Source organism: Psammomys obesus, unplaced genomic scaffold (assembly GCF_907164565.1).
Source record: "Psammomys obesus unplaced genomic scaffold, mPsaObe1.curated_primary_1811, whole genome shotgun sequence".
Lineage (NCBI taxonomy): Eukaryota > Metazoa > Chordata > Mammalia > Rodentia > Muridae > Psammomys > Psammomys obesus.
The window spans coordinates 14,015,760-14,034,870 of NW_026595981.1; the positions used below are offsets into that span (position 1 = coordinate 14,015,760).

At 42.9% G+C, this 19,111-nt stretch overlaps 1 protein-coding gene across 1 annotated transcript in view; it reads right to left on the minus strand.

The window, feature by feature from the left end:
- Ankfn1 (ankyrin repeat and fibronectin type III domain containing 1) overlaps positions 1-19,111 on the minus strand; it is a 138,605-nt gene that overhangs the window by 102,002 nt on the left and 17,492 nt on the right. The window contains exons 3-4 of the mRNA XM_055620387.1: positions 16,001-16,195; positions 14,745-14,858 (exon numbers count right to left, since the gene is read on the minus strand). Of these exons, the coding sequence (XP_055476362.1) occupies positions 14,745-14,858; positions 16,001-16,195 (309 nt within the window). The remainder of the gene's footprint in view (positions 1-14,744; positions 14,859-16,000; positions 16,196-19,111) is intronic.

Genomic DNA, 19,111 nt, shown 5'->3' on the forward strand with positions numbered 1-19,111 from the left:
CCTTTCGGGGGAAGAACTCTTCACTGGGTTCCTTGGAGGAAGCATCAAAGACTCTGCCCCATCCATTTTACCAGTCCTGGTCGCAAATGAAGATTTTTGTCCAGCTGAGGGTCCCACACGGAGGAGACAGTCACACTCTAGAAAGGTTCCGTGTGAGAGCGGTCCAGAACTAAGGCTGATCCCAGACATTTGAAAGATACAGAAGTATGTGCAACCTAAAACAGCATGATCAAAGGGAGGGAGGGGGAGGGCTGGGACAGCAGCAGTCATCAGACATTTGAAGAGCTGCTATCCAAAAACTTGGAAGGAAAAAAAAAAGTTACAAGGTAGTTTTTCCATAGAAAAGGACCTGGCATATTTCTGGATGTGCACCAGACAATCAGAAAGCATGAAGCATACTTCCTTTGACGTCTGACAGGAAGCCTCGATCCACACCCTGCCCCAGAAGAATTAGGAGAGTGTCTTGAGATGGAGAAAGTGGGACGGCCCTCGAGTTAGCCTCGTGGTCAGACTGTAAATCATCTTAACAGTTGTTTATTTACTTTGCCTGGTTATTAAGTTTTTCCATCCTGCATTGAATGCTTGGGGGAAATCTTATGATGTGCTCCCTGTGTCCAAAACGCTTGTATTTTACCCTTGACTCAGCCAGCCTGCTTCTAAAATGAATCACATGAGCTGGAAGGGTAAGAAAGCCCCTCTTCCATGATGGGGAAGGCTGGCCTCCAGAGGAGTGTGTCCCTGTGTGCAGGCCCATCTCAACTCTGCTGGGCAGACCCCCTAAGGAACACAAGAAGGCAGAGTAGAAGGTATAGTTCTGCCCTGGGTGTTGGCTGCTCTCTAAGAACCAGGTGATTTCACAGTGATGAGTGCCTGGGCCTGTGAACAGTATTGTACTGGGAGCAGCTCTCTGTCTGCTAGTTAGCTGCCTTTCTCCTCACTGTGACAAAGGTCCTGAAGAAAGTTCGCTTAAGGAAGGAAAGAAGGCAGGCTCTGTTTTGTCTGGTGGAAGGCTTGGCATCAGGAGCAGGAGTAGATGGGCATATTGCATCCACAGTCAGGAAACAGAGGGAGACAGATGCGGATGGTCCACTTTCTTCTTTGTATGCAGTTCTGAAGCCCCAGCCATGAGGTGATGCCCCTCATTCAGAGTGAATCTTCCCGCCTCAGGCAAACCTTTCTGGAAGCTCCCTCAAACACCCCCAGAAAAGAGTTTCCTTGGTGATTCTAAGTCCCATGAACAGGACAGCTGAGACCATCCCAGACTCCACTGTCCCGTATGACCATGAACAATTTCTTAACCTGTACTTGGATTTTCTCAACCCTGATTGAGAGGTATTGTCACCAATAGATTTGTTCTCAGAGTAAAAGGGTCAGTTCGTAGCACATGCTCTCTGTGTCTTTGGTTTGTGTTGCTATTTCTTCATGAAATGTAAGCGTTTTAGATTCAGAACATTTTAGAAATTCATTTATGGCTATATGTGTACCACTTAGGGTCAACCTGTCACAAAATCAGTAGCACTACTTTGTGTGTGTGTGTGTGTGTGTGTGTGTGTGTGCGTGCGTGAAAATTAATTAGGAATGTCTGTGTATGTTTTAGGCCCCATGATGAATGTGATGCTTACAATGCCTGCTTATAGGAAGCTTCCAGTCAGGTGGGTGGGATGAGAGTCAATACATAATCACGTGATCTCACCCTCCATACCTATCAAAATTATATCACTGCTTTCAGAAAACATACCCTGCAAAGACTCTGGCTTGACAGGTTTGGAAGACACTCTGGCATGGCATGGATCTAAGGGGAAAAAAAAGGGTATTCTAATGTATCTCTTGGTTTGGGAAAATTCCTGTCCTAAATATTCTCTGGATTCTGTGAAACATTTTCCCCATGATAAACCCAGCAGGGCTCAAATTAAATTTGGAAAATGCTTTAATTAGCTACATTAGATAAGAAAGACTGAGGAAGTCTACAGTAATGGAATATGTTTGACATAAAAATATTGAACAAAAGTAAACACTATTCTGGAAGAGAGGGGAAGGTCGTGGATGATAGAATTATTCACCGACCTGTGTATTTGTCATAATCATGAATTACGTTGAACATCACAATTATAGAGCCTGATTTAAAGTGCTTATGTAGAAAATGTGTCTCTGTTGAAATGCATTTTGATAGCAACTTGCCTGATTAGGAGGCAGGTGAGTGAGTGGGATAGTGCCATGCTTCGGGTACAGGAAGAATTTTGTGCAAAGGTCCTGTGGAAGGAGGAGCTGACTGAAGGACAGATGGAGCTGCTTGAATGCAGCGGGTAAAGATAAAACAAAAACAGAACAAATGACGAGATTTCTGTCTTCAAGGAACTCATGTCTCAAGGAAAAGGTCCCATACTCCCGAATTTTCCCATTAGAAATTGATGATTTTCCAAATATATCAGGAAGAGGAAGAAATGAGTGTCAGGAATAATTCTTCACCAGGTGATACAAAAAACAAAAAACAAACAAACAAAAAAAAACCAAAAGTAAAAACCAGAAACAACTCAGTTTCTCATGTGTCTCTAGGTGACTGAGCTCTTAAATAGCAGATGTGCTTTATCCAGTGTTGGCTGCTCCCGTCTTAGTGTTGGGTCATGGTCTCTGAGCACTCTGTCTGGGTTACACACAGCGACTGGGAGATTGGGTCACCATGCCATGGACGCATCCGTGCCTAACTACTCCTTTGCTTTCCAGATCCTTTAAAAGGCAAACAAGATATTTTAAAACAACTCTGCTGGCTGGAAGACAGGCATCGGAGCCACAGATTACCTCCTCCTCAGTACCTCCTGGCAACCACAGCATGTTTTCTACGGCAACAGTTCTCTCATCTCGAGTGTTACAGATGGAACTGTGGCATATACAGGTCCTTTAGGATCACCGTCTCCACTCAGTAGGACACTCTGAAGGCTTGCCCGGCTTGTCATTTGTACAAATAGTTTGATTTTTATTCCTGAGGTCATGTTCATGGTAAGGACGGGCCACGGCTTGCTGAAGCACAGTTGGTTTGTTTCCAGCTCTTGGCTATCATTTATAAAACTGCTATAAACACATTGGGAAAATTTTTTTTATAGGGTTAGAAGCTCCTGTTTTGCTGGGATCCAGTGCTCAGTAGCGCAAGCATCAGGCTGAATGGGAGCTACGTGGTTAACTTTTAAAGAAATTGTCTCACTGCTTTCCAGAGTGGCACTACTGTGTTGTATCCCAACTAGAAGCATTTGAGGGCACCATTTTCTCCAAATCCTTACTGGTATTTGGCATCATCCTGCAAAGTTTTTGAACACTGTAATAGGTGTGCGGTGATGCTCTCCTGTTACATACTGCAAAATGTATTACCTACGGCAACAGAGACAGGGAGAAAGAAGTACCGATCTTGGGAAAGTTGGCACTATTTCAAAAGGATAATCTGAAAGGAATTGTGAAAATAACGGGAAGGACTGTAAGAGATGAAGCAGAGAGGTTAGGGATTGGTGGGAATTTATAGGAAAAGTAAAGAGTTGTACTTGACTTTGTAATGTCCCCAATTCCTGTGTTCAGAGTGGTGTAAACACTTGCTGTCATTAAAGATGGAAATGTAACAGTATTGGGGGAATTAGGAGCATTAATGTGAGTGTGGGTCTTATGGGAGAGTTCAGTGCCTTTGACCAAGTTATAATTGCATAAAAAGGGGCAGCTAGTGAGTCCAGAAACAACTAGAGAAGCATATGAGCAGAGAAGTAACTACAGTGGCTATGCAAGTTAAAGAGTAGCTAGAGCTGGGGAAAGGATGGGAAAGATAGAGAAAACAACTTTCTTTTTATCATGACATGCACTTGATAAAAATTTAAATTCTGTTGTCACATCTTAACTAAGAGAATTTAAAAGTATATGTAAAAAGAGATGGCTCGGCGGGTAGCCTGCCAAACCTGGTGGTTTATGTTTGATCCCCAGTACCCACAGGGTGGATAGAGACAACTGTCTCCCGCAAGTTGTCCTCTGACCTCCACAAACATGCCACAGCATTCCTGCACACATCCATAAACACCCACCCACCCCATACACACACACACACACACACAAAAGGAATTAAGAATAAAGAAGAGACTCTCAGACTTAATAATTAACTTCTTACAAGAAACAAATGTATTTCAGATGTCACGGAGAGGGTGGGGAGCGTGGCAGAGAAAAGACACAGGCAAATGGAAACACACAGAGAGCACTGTTTACTATCAAGTGGAAACTGAGGCAGTGGCATGAACTAAGACAGAGCGGTTTTGTTCCAAGATCAAAGATTAAAAAATTCTTCCCTTATACCCAGTCGTTTGTATATTGGTTTCGAATGTCCTGCAAAGCACACATATAACTTATTAGTCACCAGTGAGACTATTAAGATTCTCTCAAAGGACATGACAGTGCATGATTTAAAACTCTTTTTGTACTTTAAAATTTTTTCACATAATATATTTTAATCATGTTTTTTTCTCAGACCTCAACTCTTCCTTGATCCTTTCCTGCTCCTTACCCATAAACTTCCTTTTTTTCTTCTCTTAAAAATAATCCCTAAAACATTAAAGCTCCCCAGAAACATGAAGTTTGTTTAGCTCCTGAGCATAAGGCTTGCCTGGAGTATCCCCAGTGCCACCCCATTGGAGAAAATGAATAATACTTCTCTGAGCAGCTCTCAATTTCCAATAGCTTCTCAGTTAGGGGTGGGACTTGGTGCCGACTTCCCCGTATCTGGGCTGGATTTTGTCTGTCTTGAGCTTGTACAGATCCTGTGTATGCTACCACAGTCTTTGGGCGTACACCTGCCCTGCTGTGTCTGAAAACTGCTGTTCCCTTGGAGTTGTCTATCGTTTAAATAGCTTAAAAATCTTACTGCCTCACTTCTGCGCAGATCTCTGAGCCTTAAGGGGAGGGCTGGGAGAAGAACATCCCATGTACTTATGAGTGCTCCGAAGTCTCTCACTTCTCTGCACTTTGTCCTATTGTAGGTTTCTGTGCTAATTACCATCTACTTTAATATTTATTTTTCTCATGAGGTTTAAGTAATGCATTGACTTAGGGGTATAACACCATGTCTTTAAGAATAATGTTATCACCGTGTTCAGTTATCAGACTAATAACTCCTGTGGCACCGGTGAGTATAGCTTGAGGGCAGGTTGCTCTTGTAGGTTCATAGTTCATGGTTGGGTCATACTTGGGTGAGACTGATGGTTACGTTCCCTTTTCTAGTAGCATGTATAGTACCTTCCAGCATTATGAATGCTAGCCAGTAGGGGTGAAACGTCTAGTTGAGCATTAGCTCAAATTTCTCCATGTCTTATGACATAAGTATGTGGTGTCTTTAGCGACAGAGTCCTAACGTCAGATATGGAGGGTAACCAGTACTGTTGGCAGTAGCCTATAATGTTTAGGAGGTGGTCCCCTTTCACCAGTGACTTTGTAACCCATTGCTGGTACTGGAGAGTATCCCCTTAATAACACTATATCCTAGTTCTCCCTCCTTAGAAGATTCCCGTCCCCACTCTCAATCCTTTAGGAGCTACCTAACCTCTGTGGGCATTCTAAATAAAACACACACGTCTAAAACTAACAGCCACGTGTAAAAGAAAATGTAATGTTTGACTTTCTGGTCTGGGTTACCTCACTCACGATGATCGTCTCTAGATCCATCCATTCACCTGCAGATTTCATAATCCAAATTTTATTAACTGTTGAATAATGTTCCATTATGCAAACATACTAGGCTCTCATTAAACATTTCTCAGTTGAAGGGGTTCTAGGCTCTTTCCAGTTTCTGACTGTTATAATCAGAGCAGCAGTGACCATGAATGACAAAGTATCTCTGTAGTAGGATGGAGAGTCCTTCAGTCTATGCCCAAGAGTGGTATAACTGAATCTTAGAGTAGATCTACGTTCAGCTTTTTAAGATACCTTCACCCTGATTTTCACCGTGGTGGTTCCAGTTTACATTCCCATCAGCAGAGAGTAACTGTTCCCTCTCCCCTTCACCGCAGACAGAATCTGCTGTCATTTGTTTCATGAATCTTGACCATTCTGACTGGAGTAGGGTAAAATCTTAAAGTAGTTTTAATTTGCATTTCCCTGATGACTAAGGATATGGAACATTTTAAACTGTTTCTTAGCCATTTCTATTTCATTTTTGAGACTCTGGTTAGTTCTATATTCCATTGTGAATTGGGTTATTTGTTTTCTTGGTGTTCAGTTTTCTGAATTCTTTATATATTCTAGATATTAACACTCTGATGTATAATTGGTAGCAGTTTTCCTTATTCTGCAGGCTGCCTCTGATGTGAAGGTGTCCTTTGCTTACAGGAGCTTTTTAGCATCATGAATACCCTTATTTGTTGGTGACAGGATTTTATATACAAAAGACTCTGAAGACTCAATCAGAAAACTTCGACAGCTGATAAATACTTTCAGCAAAGTATCAGGATAAAAATAAAACATGAAAATCGGCAGTCTTCCTATATACAAACATACTAAGAAAGAAATTAGGCAAACAACATTTGTCAAAAGAGCCTTAAAAATAAAAAGTATCTTAGAATAATCTAATCAAGCAAGTGTAAGACTTGTATAATAAAAACTTTAAGAGACTGAAGAAAGAAATTGAAAGATACCAGATGATGGAAAGATTTCTGATGCTCATGGGTCAGTAGGATTGGTGCTGTGAAAATGGCCATCCCACCAAAAGCGGTCTATAGAGTCAATGAAATTCCTACCAAAATTACAACACAATTCTTCACACAAGTTGCAAAAAAAATATAATAATAAGAAACACAAAAAGGTCACAATAACTAGGGCAATAGAAGAACTTCCGGAGGCATCACAACGCCAGATTTCCAAATTGTACCATAGAACTACAGTAATAAAATCGACATGGCATTGGCATAAAAATATTAATCAATGGAATAGACTTGAAGACACAGGCATAATTCCATACACCTACGGACACCTGAGCTGTGACAAAGGAGCCAAAAAGCACACACTGGAGAAAAGACAGCTTCTTTAACAAGCGATACTGACCAAATTGGATAGCTGCATTGTAGAAGAACGAAAATGGATCCATTTCCGTTACCCTGCACAAATCTCAGCTCTGAATGGAACAAGGACCTCAGCATTAGGACCAGATAGCCTGAATCTGATAGAAGAGAAAGAGAGGAATGGGCTTGAACTCATTGGTATGGGAAAAGATCTTCTGAACAAGATCCCAATAGTTCAGGCATTAAAAAAAATCTTAATAATATAAAAGCAAGTAAATTGAGGAAAAGCTAATCTGGTAATAAAACTAAGAAAAGGAGTAGGGCTGCAGGGGATGGCTCAATGGGAAAAGTGTGTGCTACACAACCACGAGGTCCAGAGATACAGAGAGGGAAGAAAAGAGCCGAACATTAAACTTTCTTATCTCTAGAATAAGGAAACGGGCTGGAGAGATGGCTCAGCCATGAAGAGTACTTCCTGCTCTTGCAGAGGACCCAGGTTCAAATCCCAGCTCCCAAATCCAGTAGCTCACAACTGCACAGGATAACTCCAGCTCTGGGAGATTGATAGCTTCTTCTATCCTCTGAGAGCACCTGACATATGTGGTGCACACAGACAGGCATGCGCACATACATGGGCACATTATTAGAAATGCAATTTCAGAAATGAGAAACAGGTTTTCTCATTTCTAAATGAGAAATGTGCCAAAGGTCAAATTTGACGAGCAAGTAGAGCTTGGATTCCAAAATCTAGTGCATTTGGCTTTGGAGCGTGGCCCTCATCCTTTACATCTCTCCCTGCCAAGAAAGCATTCAAACTCAACGACACAGAAACTTGTGCACCATGATTTATTACGAAGGGACATATTACAAACCTTCAACAAACAGGCATGACTATTATCTCTCAGTTGGGCAAGCATCAAGAAAATTAGCATAATCATATTTTAGCCCAAAGCAAGCATCAGCTTCATAGTCAAAATGGCATGATCCCTGATCTTTCATAATAAAAGTTATAATTTAAAATAAATTTTAAATAAAATTGAAAATAAGCAGAACGTAGATGCTGTGACTCAAGAAACAAGCAAACACACAAGCAACAAGTAAAACAGGTAAATTCAGTTCTTCTAAGAGAAAAAAAATTACTTATTTTATGTATTTGGAAGGTTGTTTTGCCTGCATGTATATCTATGCATCATGTGAGTGCTGTGCCCCAGAGGCCAGAAGAGGGTGTCAGATACCCTGTGTCTGGAGTTACAGATGGTTGTGAGCCATTGTGTGGTGCTAAGAGTGAACCTGGGTCCTCTTGAAGAGCAGTCAATGCTCTTAACCACTGAGGCATCTCTCTGACATCAGAAACACACACTTTTAGAAAATCAAAGGCTGAAAAGATACAGAATCTTAAACATGACATGATTGTATTTATATAACGCTGTGTCACAGATCCTACTCCAAGATGAAGTCAGTGATTTAAGAAATGAATAGAAAAACTGAGTTATAATTAACACTCCTTTCTTAGGCAAGATAAAGTATCAAGTTAGGAATAAAGTAAAACTTCATTAATTTGATCAGGAGAACCCACTAAAAACCTCCCAGGTGACAGTATATTGAATGGTAAATTATAAGATACAATTTGTCAAAAGCAGAGACAAGAGAAAAATAATCCAATGTTCCCTGTGTAGGGAACTAGAATCGATGCTCCTCAATGATGAGAGATAAAAAAAAAAAAAAAAAGGAAAATGTGAGGAAGGAAAAGACAAAACTATAAATCTTGAAGATTTGTTAAGGAAAAATATTGGAGATGTCAGGCGATGTACTGAGAAAGAAAAGCTAATAGGGATTTTCACAAAGTTGCCAATTAAAGTTTTAAACATTAGCATTATTGTACTGATAACCCCTTACCGAAAATCTTGAGACTAATGTTCACTGATAGCAGTCATAAATATTGTGAAAGAAAATGATTATACTGCCCCCAAAACATACAAACCCAGCCTTCTAAGAAAAAAAAAAAAACATGCTCATAGATAAGAAGTCTCGTCATCTTAGGAATTCAATGCAAGCCCAGGAAGAGTTTAAAAACTGAGTTTGACAAGCCAATTCTCTGGGAGAGAAAATGTGTATAACAACGAAGACATTTTTGAAATAGATTACCGGGGGGTGGAGACTTTCTCTAATATTAAAATATACTGTAACGTAACTTGATGGTATTAGATCTAGACAAATCAATGGCAGTAGGTATGAATGTGCAGAAAAAAAACCTGAGTAGGTAAGATAGAGGCATATATGAGTACTGAGGCTGTAACGTAGTATACCGGAAAGAAAAATTAAAACAAACAAACAACAACAACAACAAAATCAGCTGATGACCTCATGACCTGAGTTTGACTCCTGGACCCTATGTGTTGCAAGGAAAGAATTGACTCTTGAAAGCTATTGCTTGGCCTCCACATGCTTACATGTGGTGGCATGTACACGCATGTGCGTGTATGCGCGCGCGCACACACACACACAAATAAACAGGTGTTAAAAAATCAACACTCCACTCCTCTGTGGCCTAAAATACAATACAACTGTTGAACAGAATGAAGAAGACCCAAATGCATTAACATAGAAAGAAACACAGTATAATGTGAGCTGAAAAAATTATTACTCCACTGAAAAAATAATACTCCAGTTGTAGGATCAGACAAGCGGTGTGTTATGGTTTAGATTTTACATATCCCTCAAGGCTCACAGTCTAAATGATTGATCACCCTGGGCTGCTAGTGCGAAGTACTGGAACCTTTGGGAGATGAGAGGAGCTTTTGGAGATGAGAGAACCTTTGGAAGGTGAGGGAAATTTACGAGCTGATGGGAGCTTTAGGTGGTGAGGGAATCTTTAGGAGGCAGGACCAGTAAGAAAGCACTGAGGCCACTGCAGTGTGGCATGGCCTTGAAAGGGATGTTGGAAACGTGATCTTTCCCTTTTTGTTTTCTTTTGCTTCCTGGTCTCTATTAGATGAGCAGATAACAGGGCTGACTGACTGTGGACTCTGGCTTTTAGGTTGATTCCCTGGTATTTTGTCCATAGTGTGGCACCGATTACATTAGATCACACAAAGCTATATACCTTTGGATATGTAGTCATTTGTCACTTGAGCTTGGAGATAACGTTCTGAGAGAGTGTTATTGAGGTTATTCCCCTTTGTACGAACAGCCACCTCTCTGGATGGTACAGCCATACAGGATTCCGTGGTCCAGGCAGTCTGCTGTTGACTGAGGCATCATCACCCATTATGTGGCGCGTGACTTCATGCTTACCTGCATCAGGGAAGAATCTGTAGGGATCTATCTACATCAAAGACGTAGACTTGAATTTTGTGGCAGAGATGTAGGATTCCAGGAAGGGTGAAGGACGCTTTCTTTTAGGAAACATTGTATTATTTAAAGGCTAATTAAAAAAAAAATCCGATCAAAGTACCAAAAAGAAATACAACTCTTTGCAACACAGATTGTTAGGAAATGGCTTCAAGGAAGTTTATAAAATTGTTGGTGAGTAAGTTGGCTGGATCCTGACGCCTCTGCAATGTGTGAAGGAAAACACAACAACCAAGGGTCCAGAGGCCTCCACAGCTCGGGCACAAGGCTCTTGCAGAGAGTGGCTTTTAGTGTCTGCATTCTCTCATTCACTGCAATTTCTGTGGTTTCCCCCACCAACTCACTTTTCACCTGTGTACTTAAAAGGAAAGGAAGAAAGCAAGTGGATTGTTTGAGCATGGATCTTCCGGGCATAGCATTTTCTGCCCTCTTTTATTGCTGTCACCTGTCATCTCTCCCTCTCTGAATCCAAACAGTCCAAACTGAGTGAGGGAATTGTGTTCTTTTTCATGATGTCCTAGCAGCGCTACTAACCAGTGTAGCAGCTTCATGCTTATCTTCTGATTAGTTCTTCAATTAAACATGGAGAATAATTATGTTCTTTAATACAGTGTTCTTATCTCCTGTTAGATGGATGCCCTTGAAAGCACAAGATGCAAGAGGGAAAAATTATGACAGAAGCTAAAGGGATCGAAATGCCAGACAATGGGTACTTGTGTCACCTGAAGTCAGGTTCTTCTCTGGTCTTGGGGAAAGATCATGAGGTTCTCATCATATTGATACTATCAGCAGAGGGGTTCCCTGAGCATGGGCTGGAACTCTCCCTCATGGAAGCCGATCGGCTCCCGAGACATTCCCTGACTTCTTTTCCTCCTGAGAAAGAACCTGGAGGTTGTGGGTGGTGGAGACACCAGAAGATTCACTATGAGCTCCTAGAAGATGCTGACAATTTCTGTGAGAAGAAATGCTTTGCCAAAGCAATGCGATGCAATGAAGAGCAGCCAAGCAGTTCAATGATAAGAACCAGGCACCAGGCTTCCTTTTCCTGTGTGAAAGGTTGAACTCAGCACCCAGGCGAGCGCTCTCTCACTGAGCTGTATCTACACTCCTCGTTTTCTGAGACAATATCTCCCTTGAACTCACTGTGGAGCCCAGGCTGGTCTGGATTCTCCTGCCTTTGTCTACTGAGTCCTGGGATTATAAGAGTGTGACAGCCTAGGGCTGTAGTTTCTAATTTGTGAAGGGAACAAGGTGGTAAGAGAGGCAAGCAAGGGTATATCTAGAGGCATGAGAATGCTCACGGATTGCAGTGCCTATTGAAGCATCTTGTAATTAGAAGGCAACAAGTATCACTACCTCAGGCCTAGAGATAAAGAGAGAGACAGAGAGAGAGAGAGAGACTAAGATTTTTATCTCCTGGCTGTAAGACAGAGGTTGTACTTTACCTGTTCCAAGATATAGACTCCCATCTATCCAGGCTCCAATTCCCTCATCCCAGCCCTGCAAGGAGCAGGATAGTCTCTTTGAAAACTCATATTACTTTTGACCGGCAGAAAAAATCACATGCAATCCTTAAATGAGGAGTTCAGGCAGGTTACCCTAGGATATGAGGAGGAAAATGAGGAACAAGGCCCTGGCAGTGGTCCAAAGCCCCAGACGGTCTGTGACACATCTAGCTGTTCTTTGTAAACCATGGACATCGGTGAGATGGGGCAGAAGGATGCAAAGACCCTGCATCCTAGGAGGAGACACCTAGAAACAGCCCCATCTCAGCGCAGTTGGTGAAAATGCAGACAGGAGAATCCAGTGGTTTTCACCGAGATCCCTTTTCCTGGCTTTTAAGCTGTAATAGACACCTTTAATCTCCCACATTTGAGATGGCAATTGGCCTGGTTCGTGGCTCTGGAGTCTTAAGAAGGCCTCCAAAGAGATGCTCTACAAAAGGCTTCTGTATAGACACAGATTCCTCAAAACCATGCTGATGAATGTAAACAGATGGGTAGTAGAAAGAGCCAGATTTTCCCCTCCTCGCCCCCAAATATACATTGGCTTAAGCATGAAGGGGGAAAACATTTAGTTGTTAAGACATGTTTGAGGTTTTGCTGAACCCAGAAATTCTGGCGCATAGGGTGAGTGAGGCCTCTTTTTTTTCCCAGACCCCAAATACTGTAGGGTTAAGTTTTCCCTATAAGCAATAAGATAATTGCCGTTTCATTCTGTGGATTTCTCAATTGTTTCTCCTTATTTATTTATTTATTTTTGTAAAGCAAACAAAATAATTATCTTTGTTTCAGGGTAATTTTTTTCTAATATTTCCTCAAATAATTACTTCGACCCCTGAATTAAAAACTGTCCATTTGTCTCTATGGACACAGTAGGCTACCAGCTGCTTTAAATAACCCTTCAGAGAGCCCAGGTTAAAGACTCCACTTATGTCTTTAGAAATTAGCACAAGGAAGCCAGCTTCACAATGCAGCAGACAATTCTATTTATAAGGCTTAATTAAGTCTCTCCGGTTACTAACAGAGATCACTCGAAACCTTCCATTTCCACCTCACCCAAACGTTTCCCAAGAGAGGACTTAAAAATGTGAACACAGATAGAGTTTGCTGGGGTTTTGGTCAAGTATGAAAGAGCCAGGCAAATTAGCTTCTGGATAGCTTCTGGATACTAATCACATGAACAAAGGACAGGTCAAGCTGGGCAGCATCGCTGAAACATTTCATCAAAATCCTGAACTAGAGAGAGGTAGGGATAAAAAGAGGAGGTTGTTCCGTGTCTGACACTGCCTGCCAACCCTGGCTCTGGATGTCAGGCTTGGTAGATGAGACGATCAGGAGGAAGTACTGGCCTGTTTGAAAGCATTAGGCTCAGAAGCCATCCTGAGGGGCCTCGTCTCTGCGCAGCTCAGTCTACCATTACCTTCCCTCTGGCACAGAAAATCCAGGGATAACCAAGTCAATCCATCTGTAAGCCCTTCCATCAGCTGTTGCAAATGGAGTGAACTTAATCTGGACAGTTCCAAGCACCCAGAAAGCTATCAGGTCCGCAGAGATCTACAGTGTACTCCGGAGAAGAGACCCCGGGAGAAGGAAGGAAGACGTGCTTTAGGTGGGCAGTTTCACAGGTAGAGGGAATGGGGGACTTGAACGCACAGTTTTCCATAGACTGGCACCCTGGAGCATGTGCAGAGATTAGGGCCTTTCCTTATGCCCATGCGGGGCCAGAAAATTGATCCTTTCCCTTCCCACATTCAATTCAAGAGTGAACAGACTGCAATGACCCAGGTTCTTTTGTGAGCCCGAGGCAAACTCTACAATCTATCATCCCTGTGTGAGCGCCATGAGGGTAAGCAGCGCTGCTTCATGACAGAGACTGCGAGGAGGACCAAGCAGTGACACACGGGGTCAAGCAGTGCTTAACTCATAGCAGGTGCCATATTTGGGGTTGGCTGGCTTCATGACATCCTGCCATGTCTTCGTCCCCTGGGCCCTTCCCGTCCTTCATCCATGCTGCTGCTTTAAGTGGCTCGGGCTGTCTCACCCTTGCTTCTGAAAAACTCTCTCACTGATTTCTTTGTATCCTAAATCCTTGTCGGTCTCCCCGCCCCCCGTCCTTCATACATACTAACAGCATTTCAGACATCTGTCTACTTCTAATCTTGTCCCCATCTTATCCAATAGCTCTCCACAGCTCTTCCCAGGAAGTTTTAATTCCTTCGTCTGTATTTCAATCTCTTTCCACTCTCTACTGTGCCAAAGGAGCCAAGCTATTATTTTGTGTACCTTCCGTGTTTTTCCTCCTCTCACTGTTCCAGGGCCCTTTTGCGTTGATAACTGTATTCATTGTTCTCTCCATGTAGTGTTTATATTGGCCCCAACATCTCCCTCCAGCTCTCACCTGTCCCTTGAAAGCCAGGCCTGGAGGCCATCTCCATCTTGGGTACTTTACAGACCCTGCCACGATCCTCTTTTCTGGCCCCAGTGAATGTCAGTGGCGACATGGCAGTCAGTTTCCATGTTTCCTGTTCACTCCTATCGATACCCCACATTTCAGCCTTCCTGCTCCTCAGATCAGCTCTGTTTTCCAGTATGCTCCTTAAAACCACCTTACGCTCTGAAGCACAGATCTGCTTCAGTGACGAATGAGACGTTTATTGAAGGGATGGCGGCCCGGTCCTATTCAGTATCATTGCGATTGACTTTCAGTCACCTTCCCGGACCCTCACAATGATGTGCATGCCTGTATTTTGGCTGCAAAAGTAATGGGGTTAAAAACAATCCCACCAGTGCGATGCCAAACACATAACAAGCGCAATCTATCTTACACCCCAGACACCCTTCCCAGGAAAGGGCAAGGAGAGAAGATGAGGGAGTACAGTACCTTTGTACCTGGTCACCACCGCTGCGTTGACACTGAGGGGCTCCTGGAAGGTGACAGTGAGTGACGTACTGCTGGTCACCATGAGACAGGCATCGGTCGGAACCTCTGGGGCTCCTAGCACAGAAGGGAGATCATCAGTGTCTTAGCTTCTCAGATCCTTTCCAAACACGTTCCTGCCTCTTCGAGGGATAGCATAAGCTCTATCACTCTCTGCTCTATTCCCTTGAGGCAGGGTCTCTCATTGAACCTGGAACTAGATCGGCTGTCTGCAAGCCTGGCAATTCACTGGATTTTTACATGAGTGCTGGGGTTCCAAATTCGGGTCCTTACGCTCCCACAACGAATGTTGTTACCTATAAAGCCATCTCTACAGCCCCGGCACTTGGTGCTTAAGTCTCTCCCGGCATCAGCTCATTGGCTTGGGCATTTCTCTGAGGCAGAAGCTTTTAAAGGATGAAACTGCCTTTTCTCTTTATATTTGGAATTTAAACTCCAATTCTTTTAGTTGTTCAAGTAAAATCTTTCAGAATGAGAGTTTGGTGCTTTGCAAGTGTTTGAGTTGTACATTTTAGTTGTAATGACTTCTAGGATAAAAGAAAATATTAACGAATGTAAGTTTAATGTTTCACAAACATCTGGGCTTCATATCTTTTTACATCAAGGGCTTCACTCAGCAGCATTCTGCACCGCCAGTAGGTATTATCCTGGACTGTCTCAACCAAGCAAAAGGAACTGGTAGACAGAATAGAAATGTAGACAAAAGCATAATTCATGGGCCGGTTGACTATCTTTCTCTGTTGTATTAAGTTCAGTTTATAGCTCTCTCTCTAAAAAAAAAAAAAAAATAAAGTAGAAAGTTGAAAACACTTTAAACTTGAGCTTGAAGCAGAGGCTGGACAAATAGGCAAATAAATATTTTTCCAACTCCACATCCCAAAATATAGCCACTTAGGCCATCAGACTGTCGGGTCGTTAGGCATTGGGGCGAAGCTGGAGGGAAGTGCTAGATGAGTGGGGATGTGGTGGAGGGAGGCCAGAAGCACCCAGGGCTCAAGGCCATGGCCAGAGAACCATTTGGGAGCCAGAAAATCAAGCAAGACAAAAGACCCTTTTACAGCCTCCCAGAGCCCTCGCCCCAAACAGGCTGACAACAGTCACCTACGACTGGAGAGCTGAAAAAGAAAAAAAAAAGACCCTGCTGTCTCAAACCAAAGCTAGGCCTCTTTATGCATCTCAGTCCTCACCCACATACTCACGGGCATGCTCGAAGCCAGTTTTCATTCGCCTGTAGAGCCGGCACCTCCACTCCCAGGCCTTCAGCTGCTTCTCCTTCTCTGTGTTGTCCAGAGTGAAGCCTTCATTCTCCACCTGGGCAGTCAGTTCACCCACCCTGTCCTGGGCTTCCTGGACTAGTGTGTTGAGATGCATTGCTCGGCTCTCCAGGCTGACAACTGGGAGAAAAGAGACAGGCTGATATGGTGGCTTGGGCTGTGTCTTTCCTGGTTTGAAAAACTCTAGAGACTGTGGGAATCTGTGTTTCTTACCAACTATCTTACTATGGTAAGGCCCAACATAACTTTCACTAGTTAGTGGTAAATTCATCAAATTAAGACATTCCCATTTGTTCTTTTTTATTTTTATTTTTTGCCCATCTTGTCACATGCTTCCCAGTGAGCTCCTTCAGGATAGTCACGATTGTGTCAATGACATTTTGAGGGACAAACACCTGTGAGCAGAAGCCCTGTTGGGCCAAGAAGGCCGTGGGGCAAAATCTTGTGTGAGATTGCATGCTATCAAAATTGATAGATTTTTCTAAAGATTTTAGATTTTCTAAAATTGCCTTTCTAAAGAAAAAAATTGGTGGACTCAGCTCACATTTTCTGCCCTTATCATGTTCTTCTCAGCATAGCGGGAGCTCTGCATGTGTGTCTTAGGATTCTATTAGGATTAACCCAGTTTGTACACTGCTAATGAAGTGTCTCCAACTTGTGACACATTTGAGCTAGTGGATCCTGACGGCTGAACCCTACTTTGATCTTTGATTGCGGTCCAGTTACAGGAATGCACCTTCTCCAGAAATATCCATGCCCCAGAGGGCAAGGCTCAGAAGAGGTTTGCATTTGGATTCCACTGATGTAGCCTGCGCTTCCCTTGGCTTACATCCTATTGTTTACTCAGGGTGCCCTGTGTGGTCAGATGTGGTAGAAGCCTCCCCATTCTTGTGCTCAACTTTGGGGCTACTTCCCGTGGCCTGCATGGGAGGGTCTCCTTAGGTGTTCACCTGTCACTTCTGAGGAGCCCTTCCCAATCAGTGGCAAAGACAGGAGACAGCCTCACTCTGGAAAGGTGGCTGAAGACCACAGAAACAGAGACATCAGTCAGAGGTCTGCAGATGTGTGGCTGGAATGTGCTTGACACTCCTCCCTGTGACCAAAACAGTATTTCTTTCTGATGAGCGGGAGGCAAAACCCACCCATTTCATCCTTGATAATTAATGGGGAAATATTACGAAGATAACTCAAGTGAAAATGTGTTAGACCTATTTTGAAATGGAAATTAGGTGGTTGTATATTCAGATATTCTGTGTTCGTAAGCATGTCTGCGTTAATTACAGGAAATGAATACTAATTTATTACTGCCCCTGAGCACCATCAGTCTAAATTTATTTACAGATGAGGTCAATGAAAAATTAGCTGAGTCTTTTTTTTCTTTTCTTTTTTTTCCCCCTCTCTTTTCTTCTTTCTTCTTGGAGTCGCTGTTCAGAACACCCGGGACTGTGTTCTGCTGCAGGCTTGGCATGGTTAATGAATGTTGTCGTAGCAGTCAATCATGTACTCAAAATACCGTCACACTTCTTTTTTTAAAGCCTCAGTCATGAGCCATGACAGAAAAATAAACAAATAAATATAAGGCTAAAAAAACTCTTTGACTGAGCAGCTACGCTGTGTGGAATCCCCCGGGAGGCCTAAAGGAGGCCAGAATAGATGATAATACAAGTGCTGCTAGGGACGTGGTGACACTATGACGGTGTATGAATAGGGAGGTACTGGAGGGAAAATGCACACACACACACACACACACACACACACACACACACACGAGCACACACTCCACTCCAGTGGAAAAATTGGCAATATTAGTAGCCTCAAGGTGCAATTTCCTGGAGCAGTTAAGACTGACAAGTCAGTACTAAATGCTGTTAATTTAACTAACTTCAGATTAATGGTAGAGCCTGCTCTGACTGAAGCCCTCAAACACAGTCTCATTATAGGCTTGCTGGGAAGGCCCTAAATATAGGCATTGACAGTTTAAAACAAATTCGTATACATTTGTGTATTTTTAGACGTAGGTTAGGCGTCAGAGTTTGTGTCACAGTTTTCAGGTTGATTAATTGACCCAGTAACTGCACCCTCTCCACTGCCCCCCTCCTCCTCCCACTCCAAATTACAGAGAAAATGGGGGGATTGTCCTTGTTAAGTTGTTCAGTGGGCCTTTTATTGTGAGCCTGATGTTTGAATTGCATGCATGCGTCAACACTTGGGTGATAGACACATGATTTATAAAAATAAATTTTTCTAATACTATGAAATCCCCCCTATTAATTTTTATATCCACAACCGTTATTACGGGTGGGAATTCCAGGTGGCATTTCAGATGGACAGCTTCTCTCGGGCTCTGAGCACAGATCCCCACTACCTCTCCACCCCCTTACCCCCAAACCCAACATTTTTTCCTGCTTTCCCCAGCATAAGGTATTTTAGCTCTGTACCCCTCTGCTCCTTCTAGGCTTCGGTCCTCTTCTTCACATAAAGCAGTTTTTGCCCTTTCAGGAGAGCACCTTAAGCTTTCTCAGCCATGTGTGCAGGGTCCAGGAGGGACTACAGTCCGCTGCACCGCAAGATGGGACAGTTCTGCTGCCGAGGGGTGCAGCGGCGATGGTGGGTAGGGTAGGGCCTGGGGACATCCCTGGAATCACGAGGACCCCAGTGTCTGTGTTTTCCTAGAGCGCTGGGCTCTACATGCAGAATTGAATAAAAGCGTATTGTTTAGCAACGAGAGTTGGGTTAATTACGGAGGAGACTAGGGGAAAACCCCTGAAAACTGAAGTTCTGTTTTATTTGAAAAAGAGAAAGTATTTTGAAATCTTTTTTTTTTTTTCCAGGTTCAGTCCCAATGTCCCCAAGACTGCTTTCACTGGCCTCTGTTGTTACAGGTAATTATATGGACAAATCTGAAAGGCATGGGCTGAACCCGTGTTCTCTAACCATCTCACCAGGCAAATCTTTATATTTTTTTTCCTATGGATTTTTTAATAGCTTAGTAAAACACTCCTTTGAAAGAATTTTTTTTTTTTTTTGCTACCAAAC